Below are 19,236 nucleotides of genomic sequence, written 5' to 3'. Positions count from 1 at the left end.
TGTTTCCCGTTTGCAGCCAAGGGGAGCCGTGGAAAGCAGCGTGACCCAGGTTGTTGCTTCCCGCAGCTCCCCTTGGCTGCAAATGGTGAACTGCAGCCAATGGGAACCGTGAGGCTCCATGGCTGCAGAGTCAGTAAGTAAACAAACCAAAGTAGCTAGGTAGCAGCTCTCTAAGGCTATGTCTATACTGCTTCCTTCTTGCACAAAAGCCTATGCAAATGAAGCGCGGACTAGCATATTGCCATGCTTCATTTGCGTAATTAATTAGGGGCCATTTTTGTAAGAGGCTTTTACGCAAAAAGAAACTGTGTAGACAGCGCCTTTTTGCGCAAAAAAACCCTCTTGCGCAAGAGCCATTCTTCCTGAACAAAATGAGGAAGGAAAAACGGCTCTTGCGCAGGAGGGGAGTTTGTGCAAAAAGGAGCCGTCTACACAGTTCCTTTTTGCGTAAAATCTTCTTGCGCAAAAACAGCCTCTAATTAATTATGCAAATGAAGCACGGCAATATGTTAATCCGCGCTTCCTTTGAATAGTATTTTGCGCAAGAAGGAAGAAGTATAGATGTAGCCTGAGAGTGGGTCTGTGGACCACTTTGAGAAACACTGGCTTAAACCCAACAACAGTACTCCTAAGAACAGTGGTAACTTGCACAGCCAAGATTTACCAGAGCTCCTAAAATGTATGAATTGGCCTTTAAGTATATTAGCTGCTTTAATTACCTGTTCCCACAATTCAGCCCCTCACAAAACTATAGATTATAATACTGTGATCTCTGAGGACCTGGACTTTCATGTATACCATTAATGCTTTGTTTTTGTATGTTACATTGAGACACGTGGCTAAAGTAATTAGAAACCACTTAAACTGATCTAATATATTTTCATTCTAGAACTTGAAGAACTTTGAACAGCTGTTTCTTCCAAACAAGAATGTGGGCTAAATAGGAACTAGAACTATAATATACTAATGACAGAAAAGTAAAACATTTAATTATATACCAAATAATGGACTAACAATCTTTATCTCAGCTTTGCTAAGGAAGATGTTGTATAGTAGTATACAAATACAAAGCTAGTCAAAAACTAGTGTGACAATCAACTGATCTGTCTGTTATTTGTTCTTGTAACAAATGTCCAGCTCCACCTCGGCCTTCGTGTTGTATACCTTCTTTGGTAGAGGGTGGGTGGCAGTTCTGTGCTGATCTACCTGTCACCATTTCCTGTCTCTTGTGGTGGCTGCCACATCTTTTTTTTCTTTCTCCTAGCTATCAGGTGAAATGTCAATAGTTCAGCACAGAACAACAGGCTGCCCTCTCCCACATTTGAAACTGCACAGTCACCTGACCTGCCCTGCTCTAGCATCTATACAGAAGCCCAGGTCTTCTTGTGATCCTTTGTGCAATTGCCATTTAAGTCTGCATGGACTTCTTCAATCAGATGAATAGCCAGAGGTCTTTGAAGTCTAACAGTCACTTCTTTTGCTTCTGTAACAGGAAAGACTTAAGAAACAACAGATAGTCTAGTAGCACTTTAAAGACTAACAAAACATGTAAATGGTATATGACCTTTCGTGGGCACAGCCCACTTCTTCAGATGATTGGAGTGTTGGAAGTCCAGAACCAAGAATAAATAAGGGAAGGAGAGAGGGAGGCACAGAGAAGGGAGAAAAATGAAGGGGAGGAAGAATAAAAGGACAGTGACTAAATAAGCTTCAGAGGGATAGCCGCGTGTAACAGGAAAAACTTACAAAACAACAAATAGTTTAGTAGCATCCTAAAGACTAAATAGTTACAAGAAGCAGATAAGAACCATTAGTTAGCACTTAGAAAGGAAGATGACCAACACCAGATTACATTTTGGCCTCTGCTGCACCTAAGAACAACAATCATCTTGTCAACTGCCTTAATAATTCTCATTTGAGAAGTCCACTTGACTGAGCCTCTCTGGTATATGGGAGGCTAATGCCCCACTCTTGACTCATTTAGTTTACATTTGCCCTAATGACAAGTCTCAGGGTGTAGTCGTGTTGGTCTGTATCTGCAAAAACAATGAGGTGTCCTTTGGCACCTTAAAGACAGACTTATTTGGGCATAAGCTTTCATGGGTAAAAACCACTTCACCAATGCTCAAGAGTGTAAGTGCACTCTCTGTTCTAGCCTCCAGATACAAACATGCTTGGGATGAGGGAAAAACCATGAATCTGATTAAATCGTTTTTATCCATGAAAACTTATTCCCAAGTAAATCTGTTAGTCTTTAAGGTGTCACAAGACTCCATGTTGTATTTGCTCCAAAGGGAGTTCTGCACATGAAGGACTGTCAGGACCCAGACTAGTTTTATAATTTAACTAATTAGCTCATGTTAGCACTACAATATATATATTTTCTCACCACATTTTCAAAATTTAGATTTCAGTAGACAGTGTTCTATACACACCCATAATAAACACACACTTAACCCCTTTTTGATTACCTCAATAGGTCCCACTTGGAAGTCTATGGAGATTTGTTGCTCTCTAATTTCTTTTAATGCAGCCATTACTATTCTTATGTCATCCAAATCCTTAATTTGTCTATTCAGTTTCTTGCTGATTTCCTCTACAAATGTGAAAATATTTTCCATCTCTGTTCTGTATTTCTGGTTACAGTAATGCCCCAACTCAATCATCCAAGCCTTGGTTTCCGCAGTCAGCGCTAGCTTCAGCTCAGCTAGAAAACAGAGAACAAGTCATGTTAGATAATTTCCCCAAAAGCAGATTTTATACACATGGGCCCCTTGTTAATCTGTCAGTACTTTTCCAAATACAGACACTGGGATTTTTTTCAGATGACGGTTGCATATTCTCATGTTAGCTGGATTAAGGGATTTGGCAAAAAGGAGTGTACATTTTTTTAGAATGAGCATTTCACTTTCCCCTGAAGAAAATCTAATTGTTGAAAATCTGGTTTTGTCCCAGAGCACCATAAGTATGCTGGACAAGTCATTCAGCTTCACTGGTTGGACTCTATATGCACATAAAAGACAGCTTATGTTATGTCTTCAGGGATGCTGGAAGGAGCATATTCAAAAGTGGCAATGACTTTACCTTTATATTTCAGGGCCCTATTTTCACAAGTGCTGTATCAATGCTTAAGCCCTCAAAAAGTGCACTCTCTCATTTCTAACAGTCTCCAGATAAATGCATGCATTTGGTGATGGAAAAACCATCTTTTGGGGGTACATAGTACTGTTCATAGTTCAAGTGCCACCCCAACCAGTGTGCAGCTGAATTGTGATTGATTCCTGCACTGGAGTGCTTTGGATGGACCCTGCACTCTTCCCCTGCTATGAATTAACATAGAGGGAGTCATGATTTGGCTCTTTAATTACTTGCTATGTTACACAATTGTGAGTGTTCACAATGCATGTTTTCTCTTGTTCATCAGTTTAGTTGTCCTCACTCCAAATGTATTCACTGAACTATTGGATTACATACACACATGATGGGGCAGTTATTTAAATCATTTTAGAATAACTGGGGCAGGGATTAAGTGAAATCTCTAAAAAAACTAATGATACCAAAATTATTCATTTAACTTGTAGTAGCTTTGGCATTGGCCAAGTTTACTACCACATGGGGGCAAATTAAGGCCTCAATGTTTATTTCTGCTATGCTAGTGTATATAAATCAAGGAGAAGCTCTGGCTTCCAAGATGAAGATATATTAGTCACAATGTCTAGGATTAGTTTAAATTATCCCCGTAAATACAGGGCTTGTATGCCCTTCTATTACTTGTGTAAAATGTGATGTTTATTATTTTGAAGTTATCTAAGGGCCCTGTTGTGATCAATCATGTGTACCTATGCAGTGTGTCTTCTTATTTCTATGAGCATGATTCCTGTTTTTTGGGTCACAGAACAAGTCTCCTCCTTCCCTTTGCAGGGTCACTAGTCCTCATGCTGTAAGGTGGGCAAGGAATGTGCAGGAAGGGGAAAGGTATTCCACCTGAGTATTGGGTTCCTCCCATGTGCTATCTAGTGTTATTACTTCACACACCCACACTCCAGTTTATCCCCTATGGCAGTCACTATAGCAGAGTCAAAAAACAGGACTATGTAGCACTTTAAAGACTAACAAGATGGTTTATTAGGTGATGAGCTTTCATGGGCCAGGCCCACTTCCTCAGATCAAATAGTGGAAGAAAATTGGCATTTGATCTGAGGAAGTAGGTCTGGCCCACAAAAGCTCATCACCTAATAAACCATCTTGTTAGTCTTTAAAGTGCTACATAGTCCTGTATTTTGTTTCAACTAGACCAGACTAACAACACGGCTATATTTCTATCACTACTATAGCAGAGTGTCTCCCTTTGGTAATGCAACTACACCCACACCTCTGCCACCATGCCACCAATGATTTCTGAGCATCCAACAGCTTTTTCCTCTGGGTTACTTTAAAACAATTGCATGAATTGACTACAATACAAGTACATTTATTTGATTCCTTCCATGCAGTAGTAACATTTTGACACAGATAATTCATGCTTCAGATCTGAGCATGAAGGACAAAAATAGATCTTATCACTCGAGCCTGTCTATAAACTTAAGACGCTGTCGCTCCTCAGTATCTTTTTGTGGGCTTCAGAGGTATAATTCTGGGGAGAATATAAAAATGCATTTTAAGGCAATAGTCTCAATTGCTTCAATATGCATTAATGGTAAAAGCTGGAGTGAAACAATATAGAATTTGTTCTACAAAATACTTGAGTTGACTATTGTACCTGTGTATAGTGCCATAGCTCCCACACAGATGTATGCAGGCTCTGAGTTTATCTCCATCTCCAAGTCTTTAAAATGGAGGATCTGGGACTCAAATTCAGAGAGTAAAGGGTTGCCTGTTATGAACTTATTAATAGTTTCCTCTTTCTCCCTTTGCCAGATATGGTCATAACATCTGAAACGCTCCAGAGCGGTAAGAACCTCCTGGAAAAAATTACAAGGTCAAAAGGAGTTTCTCAGGGAAGAGTTGTGAACAAGTAATTTCTCAAATATTTCAGTTGCTGGTTCAGCTGAAAAGAAATAGTGGGATAAGCTGCATTTCAACACTGAACAGGAGAACATGAAAATATTAAAGCTAAGCAAATCCTGCTAGAATGCAATAGCTGTTCAGATATTAAAAACTTAATCATATTGCATATGACTGAGCAAATCACTATGTTCCTGCTAAATTATTTAGTACTAAAATCTCCCATCAGTTACTGTCATGTAACCTTAACTACAAATCCGTGAAAATAATATGCCCCTTTGAGTTAAAAGGTGCAATGTCTCAGGTCCGGGGGTAAGAGTACAAGTTCAGGAGTTATTTATTCTTATTTTCGGATTATCTTTTATTTAACATCGCCTCCTCCTCTCAAACCCACACTGAGTATGAGTGCACCAATATGTCCCCCATAATTGTCAAACTGACCTTAATATTTAAGTTTTATATACTGAATATTTACAGCTTTCTTCACCTGCCCACCTGACAGCTGTAAATGTTGCTGCAGCTTCGCATGTGGGGGGGGGGGTAAGTTCCCATCACGGACCACGTGCGAGGTAGCTGCAGACCACTAGTGAGAGAACCACTGTTATAATATACAAGCTACACTCTTTCAGATGTATCTAGTATGGTCGTTCACACCTTGGGGACTTGTTACCAATTATCAGTTTTATACTAAACAACAAGCTTGAACTCCCATAAAGCTTTCAGAGTTGTGTGCTATTCAAATTTACCCTTTCTAAACATGATGCCACTTTGCAACTACAAATGTTCTCTCTTCCATCACAGTTTCTATTAAACAATTTTATAAGATTTTCATCCTCCTGTATGCATTAGCCCAGTGCTGTGTGCTCCTTACATTTCCTGGCATAAGGATAGTGCCCTTGATAGTAAGACTCAACCATATCCCTGCTTGCTTACCTTTTTGGTAGAACTGAGGACAGTACTGAGTACAGAGACCAATTTAATAATTTCTTTGTTCTCAGAAACACTCTTGTAGTAGTTTTTGTTTTGCACTGGAGCAGGCAAGTTTGCAGAGGTGATATCTAAAAGGACAGAGCCACTAACATTACTGTATTTGTAAAGACCAATTTAAAAAATTTTGATAATTCTCAGTTCAACAAAATTCCCAATTTGAAGACACATGATACTCTTAATAAGCATTCTAAGTCTTAATATTTTAATCAATCAAAAGAGTATAGTCAAATTTAAGAGTGGCTGATACAAAGTCATTCTTTACCAAACAAGACACTCCTGGTCACCAAATAGCAACCTCTTCTATTTTGTACACCAGATGGTGTACCAGTACCTATTTTCCCCCGGCGCGGCTTTTTTTTTTTCTCAACAACTCTTTCCCCCCCCAACCCCCACCTCCACCCCAGTATGTGGCTCTTCGCACTCTATCCACCACTATTTTGGTTCTTTGTCTCTAACGGGCACTCCTGGTCTAGTTCTTTTTTGAACCCTGTTAAAGTTCTAGCCTTCACCGCATATTCTAGCAAGGAGTTCCACAGGTTGACTGTGTGCTGAGTGAAGAAAAACTTTGTTTGTTTTAAACCTTCAGCCTATTAATTTCATTTAGTGACCCCCCTAGTTCTTATATTGTGGGAATTAAAGGTCCAGTTTCTAAAAAAAATAGGGGATGGGGTGAAGAGAGAAAGAAAAAGAAGGGGGAAAGCATGAGTATGGACACACTGACTATTTCTTTCCCCCTTTTTTTCCCTCTTTCTTCACTCCCCCCATCCCCTATTAATTTAGAAATTGGACCTTTAATAACTCCCCACGAAAGCTCATGATACTACCTACATGTTTTATTAGTCTTTAAGGTATTACAAGACTATTCTTTTTTTTAAGTTTTTCCAATTACAGACTAACTTGGCTACCCCGCTGAAACTTTTATACATATGATGAATTTTGCTTAAATTCAAATTTAATCCAACACTACTATAAATCATTACCCAGGAAGCAGACACTCCTTAATACAGCTGGTCCCCGAGTTATGAACGCATCATCTTACTATCGTTCGTATTTACGACCAACCTCCTATACAGCCGGAACACAAGTTACGAACGAAATCCGCACTTACAAACAGCGCGGCCGTACATAAGTAAATGTAATCCGACTTTCGAACCGATTAAGTTACGACCTAGTGTTTGGTACGTAACTCGTTCATAAGTCGGGACCAGCTGTATGTGTTTTTAATCATTTAGGTACAAAAATATAAGTGGCTGTATTTTGGTCACAAAATAAACTTTGTCTTTAAGAGTCCCTATCACAGTTTGTGGCTATGAAGACTTAGCGCACAGTGGAGTTGTCATGGAAATAGTCTGCTATAGTGGTATCCCTACATATATTTTGGCTACCTCAGCTAGAATTCCCATGAAAGTACTGGGAGGACTAAACATCACATAGCCAGAGCTGCAACACCTAGGGCAGGCTATAGATGGAAGTAGCAAAATATTGCCCCCCTCTATCACCATGGGAAGTCTTCTGGTCCTCATATAACAGGATAGCAAACACAGGGATTGTGTCCAGCCCCATCATTGTATTTGCACACTGTATTTCCACTCATGTACCATAAATATAGCCTCAAAAATGGCAAGATTAACGTATTCTTAGTTATATCTTCATATCCAAGTAGTTTTACATATCTGTGAACACACACAGTAGGAGAGACATTTATTTCTAAATCTAAAGCAGTGATACTCTAAAATTCATTACCCTGTGCATTTTTTACTCCAATTTCTCTCATTCCATCATCAGAATCACTGTCTCCGTTACTGCACCGCAAAGCAGCTATTTTTCTTTCTAGCATTTTTTTCTGTGTAGGAAGTAGAATGATCATATTTATTTTCTGTCATAAATTTTTCAGGAGAGGGGATTTCAAATATATTAAAAGTAAGTGTACTGAAAACAAACCTTAGATATTCTCTCTTTACTCCATTGCCCAACACCTTTCATGACACTGACAATACTCTCCACAGCTTTATTAAGTGTTTGCTGTACCTCATCCAAAGCTGGCAGCATAACAATATTTGGGATAGACAGATTAATGCTAGTCTGAAAAATAGGTTGGGCACTTTGGTTTTGCTTAGAAGCCTGGCCATTGTCTAAACGAAGAACAAAATGGATTGTTATAAGTATAGTTTCTTTATTTTAATCTGTATTTTATTAAACTAAACCAATTTACATTGATCTGCTTTTGCCATTAATAGCATTTTAAAAATATAACATATTAGAAGATACTGAACTTAGTACTCTGTAGGGGAACACTTATTGCAGTTAATTTTGTGTACTTTGTAATGACGGAAGCTGCCTTAGCCTTGTTCATCTTTATCCTAGTTGAACTGAAGTCAGTAGTAATACTGAAAAGCACTAAACTCTGTGCCATTTATAGAGTTTTATGCATTTTCCCTTCTGCACCACTACAAAAGCTGGTTGTTGTATGAACAGTTGAACAAAACTATCAGCAAGTATTCTGATTTATGCACTCAAATACAATTTTGAACATTAAATAAAATATGAATTTTGAATACTCAAATATTGTGGTGCACAAAATTGCAAATGCAACTTAGATGAAGGATGTAAGCCTCTAATTTTATTAATGTCTTTAAAGGTAGACTGCCAAGAAAATAAATTGGATTTGTGTCTTCTCATTATATATGAGTAAGCCCTGAAAGGGTGCTATGTTTGTCTATGTCAATTTATCAGCTAAGAAATAGAGGGACATCTATTCTCCATACAGGTGCCAAAACCTCTATACAAACTTCAAGATCCAATAAGTAACAGTGCCCCAGATTTTCAATTACAAACTCTAGTCACCGTATGCATGTCCAAGACTACACAGCCTTTCATACAACCAGCCCCAAAATTCTTACATTCAATTTTTTCAAAAAGTACATAATCTATCTATAGATGGATATTCATCATATTGGGAAAATTCCCTGGAAAACGTACAACACGGGCAACTGTGGCATAACAAGCCAACCCACAAAATTACTTGTTCACCTGTTCCACCCTCTTTTGAAAATCCGGTTTAGCATGGTATTATGATACCACTTCTAATTGTTGGTTTCAGCATATTAATTAAAGTGTAAAGTAGTAGAATCTTAGACTACCTAAGAAGTTGATTACAGAAGTGGCATGAATGCGCTTGCGCAGGGTCTCCAGAGTGTTCCGAGTAACCTTCAAAAGGGCATCAATATTGCGGTGATAGAAATGGGTAAGCAGTTCATGGGCTTCTTCCTCTAACATTTCCATCTCCTTTCTCTTCTTCTTTGTTAAAGGTGGAGACATCCCAGCTATTATTTGACTTGCTGTATAAGAGGATGCCAGTTTCTCCTTTCTCCTTTCTTCCTCTACAAATCAGTAAAATTATAGTAATTTAGAACATTATTTAATAAACTCTGGAGAGAACAAGAATGCAATTACATGTCTGGAAATTAACCATTTTAAATACTTTCTTCATAAAGGAGTGTAAGTTGGTAAATGCCCACAATGTCTTGTCCAGAGGTAAATCACTTTGCAATTAGTTACCTGAAGACTAAATTCAATACACAATCAAGACCTAGTAGATTTATCCCAGAAATGTAAAGATATAACTTTCTGCCTATCCAGCCAAGATTTGTCCTCTGACTATAAATTATGGTTGTCAAATAATGCCTATTGGTGTTAGTTTCTATGTCATGGACATTTGGCTATGCACGCTGGATTGATGTCACTGGCTTACTTCACATAAGGAAAGTAGCTGAAAGGTTTTGTATCACCTCTCAGTCACGTTGAATCAGATTCAAGCCTGTAATGTAATCCATAGACGTGAAAGCCTCTAAGTATCAGATTAACTATGAAACATATTTTGTCTACATGTAAAGATAAATTCTGTGTGAAGCAAAGACAACTGTTTTTCAAGTATTATCTCTTACCTTCATTTTCATTCACTTCACTCATTTCAGCAGTGACTGGACGTGGATTCGACTTTTCATCTTCTCCTTTAGAGTGCACCTCTGTGTCTAGTAACATGTTTATCAGCTCATTGGCTGCTTCTTCCACCAATGAGCTTTTCAAATGCAAAGTCTGTGCACCTTGAACACAGAGCTCCTATCAAGAAACACATCAAATATTGTTGAGTATGATTTCTTTTTGGCTTTCCTGGCACAAACTACTTTAAATGGTACATTATCCTGTGAATAATCCCACATAAGGCTAGATAACAAAACATGGTATCAAAGTAGATGAAGTATGTAGTGTTGTGAACTAAAGCAATGTCATTATTATTTAGATATTTCTTTTTCTTAGAAACCCAATTTCTGGAATCTGGTACTGCGTGAGAATCTCAGCTTTTATTAAAATACTTTCTAGGGTTCATGAATTTAGAAGCTTAAAAAAATTAGAAGAACATAGAAAGCCAAAATTTACTTTTAAAATATCTTGATTTTTGGGAAGGGGCCTGATCCATGGTTTTGAAAGATAGTGTTAGTGATATGAAGTCTGGCTCTCTCAAAAACAGTATTTTCCAAGGTCATTTTGTTTAGTTTAATGAATAACATGACTTTTGTCAGATTTTTCAGTACCAAACTGTTAAGTTTTTATAAGGAATGCTACAGAGAAAGGAAGAAGCTGACTAATCCAGCCTGTCACATTTATATCAGTAAATTTGTTTTGTTTAAAAAAAAAACCACTCTCCAGTTTGAAATCAATTAGCGACTCAATTCCATTTTATGCTTTCACCAGGTCACAAAGGAATATTCTAGAATAAGGGGCCTCAGAATTCGAACTCTGTACTCCTGCTTTTCATGAGGAATAACGCTACTCCTGAACTTGTAAGTGTGAAATAACATTAGTGTGGATGCTCCAGTGCTGCTAAATCATAGAATTATAGAATACTAGGACTGGAAGGGACCTCGAGAGATCATCGAGTCCAGTTCCCTGCCCTTATGGCAGGACCAAATACTGTCTAGACCATCCCTGATAGACATTTATCTAACCTACTCTTAAATATCTCCAGAGATGGGGATTCCACAACCTCCCTGGGCAATTTATTCCAGTGTTTGACTACCCTGACAGTTAGGAACTTTTTCCTAATTTCCAACCTAAACCTCCAATGCTGCAGTGTAAGCCCACTGCTTCTTATTCTATCTTCAGAGGCCAAGATGAACACGTTTTCTCCCTCCTCCTTATGACACCCTTTTAGATACCTGAAAACGGCTATCATGTCCCCCCTCAGTCTTCTCTTTTCTAAACTAAATAAACCCAATTCTTTCAGCCTTCCTTCATAGGTCATGTTCTCTAGACCTTTAATCATTCTTGTTGCTCTTCTCTGGACCCTCTCCAATTTCTCCCCATCTTTCTTGAAATACGGTGCCCAGAACTGGACACAATACTCCAACTGAGGCCTAACCAGCGCAGAGTAGAGCGGAAGAATGATTTCTCGTGTCTTGCTCACAACACATCTGTTAATGCATCCCAGAATCACGTTTGCTTTTTTTGCAGCAGCATCACACTGCTGACTCATATTCAGCTTGTGGTCCACTGTAACCCCTAAATCCCTTTCTGCCGTACTCCTTCCTAGACAGTCGCTTCCCATTCTGTATGTGTGAAACTGATTGTTCCTTCCTAAGTGGAGCACTTTACATTTGTCTTTATTAAACTTCATCCTGTTTACCTCAGACCATTTCTCCAATTTGTCCAGGTCATTTTGAATTATGACCCTATCCTCCAGAGCAGTTGCAACCCCTCCCAGCTTAGTATCATCTGCCCACTTAATAAGTGTATTTTCTATGCCAATATCTAAATCATTGATGAAGATATTGAACAGGGTCAGTCCCAAAATCAAACTAAGTGGCCTCCAGGAGGTCTCCTGCAGCTCCCCGGAGTGCTTCCTGAGGGTCTGAGTCTGAAACAGGGCATACATTAATGGACCCTGTCTTGGACTACATTCGATTATTCCCCGCAGTGAAGATACGCAACTTCAAATTTGTAAAATTGCGTACTAACTTAGTAATTCAAAATAATCTCCTAGTGTAGACATGGCCAAAGGAAATACTGGTATTCATGGTTAAGATTGGCAGGAAAGAAACCAAAAGCTTTTTACAACAACAGTGATCTAAGTGAAATAGTTACCAGAGAGTCCAGGAAAGGGAAAAAATATAAACATAGAGCAATTACATGCATATTCTTATTATAATTAAATTAAGGCTGGGCCAAAGTGTTCAAAACAGAAAGCTTAATTTTAAAATGAAAAATATGGGGCATTTCCCACCTTTTCACTTCTATTAATTTCCTGTTGGAAAACAAGTGAAGAAGAGTCCCACAGCTTAAAATTGAAAAACTGAAAAAACTTTTTACAAGTTTAACTGATTGGCAAAAGGTTTTTATTTTTATTAAGAATTATATTCGTTTTACACTGTGAAATTATTTTAGAAAGTTTCAATTCAGCCTCTGATTTTGGACCTGGATGCAGCTTTGCAGAAGAACTGAAGCAACACATGAGACAGACTGCTTCAATAATTTCTGACAAGATGTCGTCTATTGCCATTTTCTAATCACTAACCTGAGGTCTAAAGGATCAAGATATCTTCCAAGAAAGTTAGTCTTTTTTTGCTACAGGTACCTGCGACTGACTGCACCTATGAAGTGTCTCCCCATTGTCAGCAGAGTGTCACAAATCAAAATCCATCTTAAAGAGGTCACCCCTAAAACTTTTGATACGTGTGTTATAATTATTTTAAGACACATCCCACCACATAGTACGGTCAATGTTTTCCTTTCTTGCCTGCACTGGAAGCCCATGGCTTCACCTCATATTTCACTGAGAAGTTTCACACACACAGGTGCTCTAATTCAATATAATCAATAACTGGAAAGATGTGGTACTTAGCACATTTTAGTTAATTTAGAAGTTCTAATACATGTAATATGCTATGCTACCAGTGATCAAGATCACTTACAATTATGATTTAGGCTTGATCTACACACATTTTTGTAACTATTAAATTAAGGTAGTGACCTTAACACAGTAAATTATGCCAGCACATCCCCTTGTGTGGATGCAATTACAGTAACAGGACAAGGCTTATCCTTTTTTCCCTAATGGAAGTAGACTAGAATTACACTGGTCACCTTTATTGTAGTTGTACTGCATCTAGAACACAGTTCTATCATTCACTAGACTGGTATAGTTAAGTGGTTCAACTTTTGAGTCCAAACAAGTCCTTACCTACTATGCCAGTTGCTCCTGTTTAGAAGTTATTCATTCACAACTGTTTTCACTACTACAGGCAGTCCCCGGGTTACATATAAGATAGGGACTGTAGGTTTGTACTTAAGTTGAATCTGTATGTAAGTCGGAACTGGCATCTATATTCAGCCACTGCTGAAACTGACCAGCGGCTGACTACAGGAAGCCCGAGGCAGAGTTGCTCTGCCCCGGGCTTCCTGGAATCAGCCACTGATCAGTTTCAACAGGCTGAATCTGGAAGCCAGTTCTTACATTCAGATTCAACTTAAGAACCCCAGGCGTCCCCAAGTCAGCTGCTGCTGAAACTGATCAGTGGCTGATTCCAGGAAGCCTGGGGCAGAGCAACTCTGCCTCGGGCTTCCTGTAGTCAGCGCTGGTCAGTTTCAGCAGCAGCTGACTTGGGGACGCCTGGGGCAGAGCAGCTTGGGTGCTGCTGGGTTGCTCCAGTAGCGCCGCTCCTCGGCGCTACTGGACCAACCCAGCAGCACCCAAGCTGCTCTGCCCCAGGCGTCCTGATTCAGCCGCTGCTGAAACTGACCAGCAGTGGCTGAATCAGGACGCCTGGGGAAGAGCAGCTGGGGTGCTGCCGGGTTGGTCCAGTAGCGCCCAGAGCGGCGCTACGGGACCAACCGGCAGCGCCCCAGCTGCTGTACCACAGGCGTCCGGAGCAAAGCCGCGGAGCACGGGGGCAGCAGGACAGCCCAGACGCACCGCGGCTGTCCTGCTGCCTGCATGCTCTGCAGCTTTGCTCCCCATCTCAGCAGACCAGGGAGACGGGGAGCAAAGCCGCGGAGAACGCGGGCAGCGGACAGCCCAGATGCGCCGCGGCTGTCCCGCTGCCGGCGTCCTCCGAGGCTTTGCTCCCCGTCTCCCTGGTCTGCTGGTCTCCAGCAGACCTGGGAGACGCGGAGCAAACCCCGTTCATAACTGCGGCTCCGACATAAGTCGGATCTGCGTAACTCAGGGACTGCCTGTACAAGCATATTTGCATCAATGTCCTATTGGAATATTTATTTTTGAGGTTATAACAACACCAGTACAATTCTTTATTAAGGAATTTACCGTTCCACGAGGAGTAACAGTAGTTCAAATTAGAAAGCCTAATTCGAACTACCTACTCCGTGCCGCGTATAGCCGTGGGCACGGACTCCGCACTAACAGGGATTTAAAAATGGCGGCGCCCGGCAAGATGCAAATGAAGCCCGGGATATTTAAATCCCGGGCTTCATTTGCAACTTCGATTGCCTACATTAGCCACCCTAGTTCGAACTAGGGTGGCAGTGTAGACATACCCTGCGGTGCATGCTCATCCAGCTTGGTCTAAAAGACCTACCTATAAATTTTTTCCCCTTTCTTGGGATACACGCTTCTGATAACTTCTGCAACTTTAACTTAAAATAATCCCAGGCCTCCTCTGCCTTTAGATCCATAAATTCTTTAGTCCAATCAACTTCCCTAACTAATTTCCTTAATTTATTAAAGTTAGCCCTTTTGAAATAAAAAACCCTAGTTTCAGATTTATTTTTGTTTATCCTTCCATTTAATTTGAACTGAATTAGCTCATGATCGCACGAGCCAAGGTTGTCCCCTATAACCATTTCATCTATGAGGTCCTCACTACTCACCAAAACCAAATCTAAAATGGCATCCCCCTTTGTTGGTTCGGCAACTACTTGATGAAGAAATTCATCAGCTATCACATCTAGGAACATCTGGGCCCTATTATTATTACTAGCACTTGTTCTCCAGTCTATATCTGGAAAGTTGAAGTCTCCTATGATTATGCAGTTTCCGTGAGTATTTACTTCATTAAAAACATTAAAGAAGTCTCTATCCAACCAGCAATGCTTGTTTTCCCTTGCCTATTACATGTGAAAACTGAAGACCTGAATATTACTGAGTTAACTCATTCCCTCCTGTGCTGCAGGAAGTCTTTCCAGGGACTCCCACAGTGCGACTCTTTTGCAGTGTCTCTGGGACAGAATTTGCCTGTGCACTGGCTCACTCTACACACACCAGCTGAGGAGGCCATGAGGATAAAAAGAAATGCTATGGATTCCCAATCATCTTCACAGTATTACTCTCCAGGGCAGATGACAGCTAAGCACTCTGATCAGCACAAAGCACGTTCATATGTACCTCCAGCCTTTTTGCATCAAAGAAGATTCAAATGTACCATGTCATGACAAATGGCAGATCTCTAAGGGTATGTCTACACTACCCTCCTAGTTCGAACTAGGAGGGTAATGTATGCATACCGCACTTGCTAATGAAGCCCGGGATTTGAATTTCCCGGGCTTCATTAGCATAAGCGGGGAGCCGCCATTTTTAAATCCCCGCTGCTTCGAACCCCGTGTAGCGCGGCTACACGGGGCTCGAACTAGGTAGTTCGGACTAGGGTGCCTATTCCGAACTACCGTTACTCCTCGTGAACTACCGTGGAGTAACGGTAGTTCGGAATAGGCACCCTAGTCCGAACTACCTAGTTCGAGCCCCGTGTAGCCGCGCTACACGGGGTTCGAAGCAGCGGGGATTTAAAAATGGCGGCTCCCCGCTTATGCTAATGAAGCCCGGGAAATTCAAATCCCGGGCTTCATTAGCAAGTGCGGTATGCATACATTACCCTCCTAGTTCGAACTAGGAGGGTAGTGTAGACATACCCTAAGACAGTAAGAGGAAAAAGGGGAAAGGGTGGATCTTCAAATTAAGTTAATTTACATAAAATAGGAAAAGGACACCAGAAGCTCCACAAGCCACCTCACAACTGAAACATCTTACATATCCTACATTTATTCCTTTTAAACACACACAGACAAAATTGGGACAAGTTAGTTACTCATCAAATTACTTCATAATTTTAAATCATTAGTGGAGTGCTCATATCTAATGAAAAAGCATGTCATACTAACTCAGTAAGAACATACTTCAATGTAAAGTAACTAAACACATTTTTAGAAGAATAAGGCTCATAACCTTAGTCATCTGGAGAAATTCCTGACAAGTAAGCTGTTCATCTTCTGGCAGTTCACAAAGTGGCACGCTGCTCATTTCTTGTAGAACAGAGTCAATGCGAAATTCTATGAGATTATTCACTCGATCCAGCAGCAGTTCCAGCTCAGCTTTTCAACCGAAGAAGACCAAATAAAAATAAAAATAATTTAAAAATAGAATAAAATAAAATAAAAATAAAAATAGAATGTCCAAAAGGAGGAGATATTTTTTGTTAAAAAGCCCCATCTAATTCCTCTCTCATGTTTTTGTCCTCAACATGCTAATACGTCTGGACTGATTATGTTAGATTACATCAATTTTTTTTCATTTTAAGTATGATAACTTCCAGAGCAAGGTTTATGAATTCATGAAATAAAGTTTTTCTAAGAACTACCATTTTAGCACAGACAATGTGCTACAAAATCTGGGCCCAATTTCATCATACAATACCACTCCCTAATCTCAAAACCTCAGAATTTCCAATTAAGAAATTTGGCACTTATGAGCAGCAATAAGCAACCATTTTTATCCTTTGATCAGATTACTATAGCTAATCCAATATTAAACATTTTGACAAGGTATGCCACCCTACACTTAAATAACTTCTTTAGCTTCAAAGAAGGTCTCAACCATTATCAGAGCAGTATGCCTCTGTTTCTTTTAGATGTTTCAGTTGACAGAGATTATATGATTGCTTAAAGTTCGCACAGTTGGATCTGTCATGAATTAATGATGAAGTACAATGTGTGACAAATACAATCAGGGCCCCAAGTCATTTATGGATAATAAGGATTTAAGAGTGTACCCATTTAAATGGGTAATCAATAAGCATGAGGCTACAGCCTACCCAAACAGTTACATGTGGCTCCTGGTCCAGCTCCCAGGGACTCAGCAGCATGGGGCAGCAGCCAGCATGGAGAGTGGGGTGGCAGGTGGGAGCTGGTACTTGACCAGCTCCTAGAGCACACACCTCCCAGGAAGCCACCTGCTGCTCTGCGCAACTGCCTCTGTATCAGAGGCAGCAGCACAAGATAGCATGCAGGAGCCACCACACACAGAGAGCTGGCTTCAAAGCCAACTTCCACAATGCAGCAGCTCCTGGGGAGCCGACAGTCACCCTGCTCTGCTGCCTTTGATCCAGTGGCAGCCGTGCAGGGTGGCAGACGGTTCCCCAAGAGCCAACATGCACAGGGAGCCGGGCAAGTACCAATCCTGACTGCCTGCCCACTCTCAGGGAGCTGACTGCTGGCTGATACAGAGGCAGCAGCATAAGGCAGTAGCTAGTGCAGACTGGAAGCCAGTTTAAAAGTCAGCTCTCAGTGCACACTGGCTCCTAAGAGAGCTGGCTGCGACCCCATATGTACCCATATAACCACAGAAATGTTCAACAACTACATGGATACATGATTAGATGCATTTTAGCACCCCTAATGGATAGATCACTTAATGTTGCAGGATTCACTTCATGAGTTGTGTTAAGCTCCATTTCCTGTATTTTTTCCTGTAGTTATTAGGTGGGATATAGGTATCTTTGGCAGTAAATGAATCTGAAGCATCTGACCTGTTGACCTTTGGGACAGGTTACAAAACCTCTTGTCCCAAGCTGTTGCAGACAGTGTGCACACCAGAGAATGTTATTTGTATTCTCTTTCCATTTGGTTATATTTTTAGTTTTGGGGGGCATGTGGAGTTTATTTTTGCTTGTACCAGTATGGCAGCATGTATTAAAATGCAAAAGGCCTTGAAGCCCTAGATAGCAACTTGGCTGTGTCTAGACTGCATCCCTTTTCTGTAAAAGGGATGCAAATTAGACACATCGCAATTGCAAATGAAGCGGGGATTTAAATCCTCCCCTCTTCATTTGCATAAAAATGGCTACCGCTTTTTTCCGGCTCGGAGCTTTGCCGGAAAAAAGCGCCAGTCTAGATGTGGATCTTTCGGAAAATAAAGCCTTTTCCGAAAGATCCCTTATTCCTTATTTTAAGAGGAATAAGGGATCTTTCGGAAAAGGCTTTATTTTCCGAAAGATCCGCGTCTAGACTGGCGCTTTTTTCCGGCAAAGCTCCGAGCCGGAAAAAAGCGGTAGCCATTTTTATGCAAATGAAGAGGGGAGGATTTAAATCCCCGCTTCATTTGCAATTGCGATGTGTCTAATTTGCATCCCTTTTACAGAAAAGGGATGCAGTCTAGACACAGCCCTTTTGTATTAGTGGATTTGCAAGAGTTTTAGAAAAAAGTTAACTCAGCCAGCTAGGAAGTTGTTCATAAGAGGCCCAGACAAGGTAGAAATTGATATATGGGAGCTATTGGGGAAGTGGAGAAGAATATCACAATAGTGAAGTCTAATAGCGTTTGTCCCCTTTCACTCTTTTCTTCCAGTATTTGCATGCTGCAGACAAGTACACATGAGAACAACATTGGTGAAAACAGTGAAGTCAGTGAATTGGAGGAAGCCCTGAATTTGGCTCCCATGGGGTGAATAAGCATTACAACACATTATGAGTGAGAATTGTGGAGTTTTAATTTATGCACAGTATACTTCTATAATCAGAATTAATGTTCTACTTAACATTGGACTGTATACCTGGATTGAAGGAAACAACTTGTAGTTTAGTGGATGCAGCACCGCAAGTAAGGCAGTACACTCTGGTATGCTGTACGACCAAGTTGATTTTAGCTGGTATGGCATACCAGAATGACACAGGAGGAGCCAGCTACCCCACACCTCCTCTCTGGCATGGCTGTACAGTCCCCAACCCTGCCTCCTGCCCTTCCATGGAGCTGCAGCTGGAGGTGGGGGGGCGGCTGGACGCACTACAGCAGCCAAAGGAGCTGACAGTGATCTTCTCCTTCCTCAGAGGAACTCCGAGAGTTCTTCTTTCCTGGCTGCTCCTCCCAGCAGGGAAAGAAACAGAACTCCCAGCCCTACCCCCACACACCCTGTACACAGAGACACTTCAGCTCTGACCCCTTCCATGGAGATGCTGCATTTC

General features: G+C 40.7%; 1 protein-coding gene across 2 annotated transcripts in view; it reads right to left on the bottom strand.

Moving 5' to 3' along the window:
* The window catches only part of DNAH5 (dynein axonemal heavy chain 5), a 246,615-nt gene that overhangs the window by 134,328 nt on the left and 93,051 nt on the right, over nucleotides 1-19,236 (bottom strand). For both annotated transcript variants that reach the window (XM_089776436.1, XM_089776437.1), the window contains 8 exons: nucleotides 16,226-16,371; nucleotides 9,939-10,113; nucleotides 9,135-9,374; nucleotides 7,936-8,126; nucleotides 7,738-7,837; nucleotides 5,938-6,062; nucleotides 4,760-4,961; nucleotides 2,472-2,707 (listed from right to left, as the gene is read on the bottom strand). In XM_089776436.1, the coding sequence (XP_089632562.1) occupies nucleotides 2,472-2,707; nucleotides 4,760-4,961; nucleotides 5,938-6,062; nucleotides 7,738-7,837; nucleotides 7,936-8,126; nucleotides 9,135-9,374; nucleotides 9,939-10,113; nucleotides 16,226-16,371 (1,415 nt within the window). The remainder of the gene's footprint in view (nucleotides 1-2,471; nucleotides 2,708-4,759; nucleotides 4,962-5,937; nucleotides 6,063-7,737; nucleotides 7,838-7,935; nucleotides 8,127-9,134; nucleotides 9,375-9,938; nucleotides 10,114-16,225; nucleotides 16,372-19,236) is intronic.

The sequence above is a fragment of the Pelodiscus sinensis genome, chromosome 2 (genome assembly GCF_052426305.1).
Source record: "Pelodiscus sinensis isolate ZL-2025 chromosome 2, ASM5242630v1, whole genome shotgun sequence".
Lineage (NCBI taxonomy): Eukaryota > Metazoa > Chordata > Testudines > Trionychidae > Pelodiscus > Pelodiscus sinensis.
Note: the sequence above shows the minus strand (reverse complement) of the source record. Positions and strands in the feature narration are given on the sequence as shown.